At 35.8% G+C, this 2,218-nt stretch overlaps 1 protein-coding gene across 1 annotated transcript in view; it reads left to right on the forward strand.

The window, feature by feature from the left end:
* Positions 1-537: 537 nt before the first annotated feature.
* The window catches only part of HELRODRAFT_141392 (hypothetical protein), a gene marked incomplete at both ends in the record, with an annotated part of 9,405 nt that continues 7,724 nt past the window's right edge, over positions 538-2,218 (forward strand). The window contains 2 exons of the mRNA XM_009020071.1: positions 538-612; positions 826-913. Of these exons, the coding sequence (XP_009018319.1) occupies positions 538-612; positions 826-913 (163 nt within the window). The remainder of the gene's footprint in view (positions 613-825; positions 914-2,218) is intronic.

Consider the following 2,218-nt stretch of genomic DNA (forward strand, 5'->3'; position numbering starts at 1 on the left):
GTGTACCTTCAAATAAGATTTTTCATTTTCTTCATGATAGCGTTTCAGTTAGATCGTTGATTAATTGCTTCTTTCAATACGTATTTATAAGGGTACTTCGCAGGTATTTATATGCATTAAATAGAATGTTTAAGTAAAGAGGTATGTATTGATGAAAATACTAAATGTATGTGTTTGTGTGTGTGTGCATGCGTGTGTGTGTATGTGTGTATGTATGTGTGTATGTATGTGTGTGTGTGTGTGTACGTGTGGACTCAGGTGCGGTCGGTCGGATGCACATTTGTATATGCATCACGTGATGAAGGTTGATGTGATGTTGATGTGTTGGTTTGCGATAGGACAGGTAGAGCTAATTAATTTGTCTGTGTGATGGGGGTGATGATGATGATGATGATGACGATGAGGATGATGGTGATGACGATGATGATGATGGTTAAAAAACTATTATCATTATTATCATGATAGCTGTGAATTTCTATTGTGACCACTATATTTAGAATCTTCGGAATCGCCATAGCTATTTCCGCTTTTTTCAATCTCCTACTTCCGGGTGCATGCAGGATCCATTTCGGGGTGGCCATGATTGTGAGGATCATGCAGGGATTGGTCGAGGTTGGTGGACGGAAGGGAGGAATGAATAAATACAGGAATTAATAAAAGAATGAACGGATGATTAGATGGATGTGCGATTAGTTAGATGTTAGAGTGTATAAGGCAACAAATGATGAAGATGATGACGATGAGAATGACGTTGATGGTGACGATGACAACAGCGATGACCATAATGATGATGATGACGACGAAGATTATGATGACGTAATTTAGGGCGTGACCTACCCGGCATGCCATGGGATTTGGAGACACTGGGCCCCGCCCTTGGAGAGGTCGAGATTGGCTACTATCTCATTCTGCGGTGAGATTAAAAATATATTTTTAATTTTTGTTAATTTATTTAATTTAATTTAATAATTTAATTGATATTATTTATTAGTTTATTAAATTTCGAATTATTTTTCCACTTTTTATAAATGTTTATCAACCAGATAAATTATTTCTAACCGATCTCAAATTTTTCTCACAACGTTGTAAACTTACAACTTTAAGTTTACCAAAATCAACTTTTCGACCATCAATTACATTTTGATTATAACATTGATTTTTATTATTATTTTTGTTGTTGTTATTATTATTATATCATCTTCTTGGTCGTCATCGTCGTCATCTGCAGAAAGCTGAGAAAGCTGGCGAATAATTAAGTTAAGCCTATCCTGTCCATTAACATGTTAACACGATTGATCAGTCATTCATTCGTCTGTTCGTTTGTTCGTTCGTTCGTTCGTTTATTCGTTTTTTGTTCCCTTGTTCATTAATTTATTCATTAATTTATTCATTCGGTTTATTCCTTTATTTTAAATTTAATTACTCCTTCTAGTCTTCGTACAGTTTGCGGTTATTAAAACAGTTTTCAATTTTCAGTTAAATTTTATCATCCTTATCATCAGCAGCAACAACAAAAAAACAACAACATCATCATTGTCGTCGTCATCAACATAGTCATCATCATCGTCATCATCATCACCCTCATCTCCATAGCTATGCGAAGACCAGCAATAAATATGCATACAAATTGCTTGCAACCATCTCCACCTTCCCCACTAACAACAAACCACACGCACACACACACGCACGCACACACACGCACACACACACACACACAAACATATATATTACATATATATATATATATACATATGTAAACACATTCTCACATATATTCACACATTCCCAAACCCGTCCAAATACATCAATACTTCACATACAGCCTATATATCACGCGCACACACGTACACACACATACGTTGCGTAAGTACACGCACACGCACACGCGCATACACACAACAAACACATTTTATACATCTAGTGCCACACCTACTTCATCCACTGGTTTATAACTCTTTCATTGCGCTCAATTCTCACAGTTTCTCTCTTTCTCCCTCTCTTTCTTTCTCTCTTTTTTTTCTCTCTCTCTCTTCTGCTCTCCCTTTTTTTATCTCTTTTTCTTTCTCTTTTTTTCTCTCTGTTTGTTTTTCTCTTTATTCCTTTCTTGCTCTGACTTTTCTCTTTTTGTTTCTATCTGTTTCTCCATCTTCCTCTCTTTCTCTCTCTCGTTCACTCTTTTTTCACTCATTTTCACTTTCTATTTCTCTCTTTCTTTCTC

The sequence above is a fragment of the Helobdella robusta genome, assembly GCF_000326865.2.
Source record: "Helobdella robusta unplaced genomic scaffold HELROscaffold_26, whole genome shotgun sequence".
NCBI lineage: Eukaryota > Metazoa > Annelida > Clitellata > Rhynchobdellida > Glossiphoniidae > Helobdella > Helobdella robusta.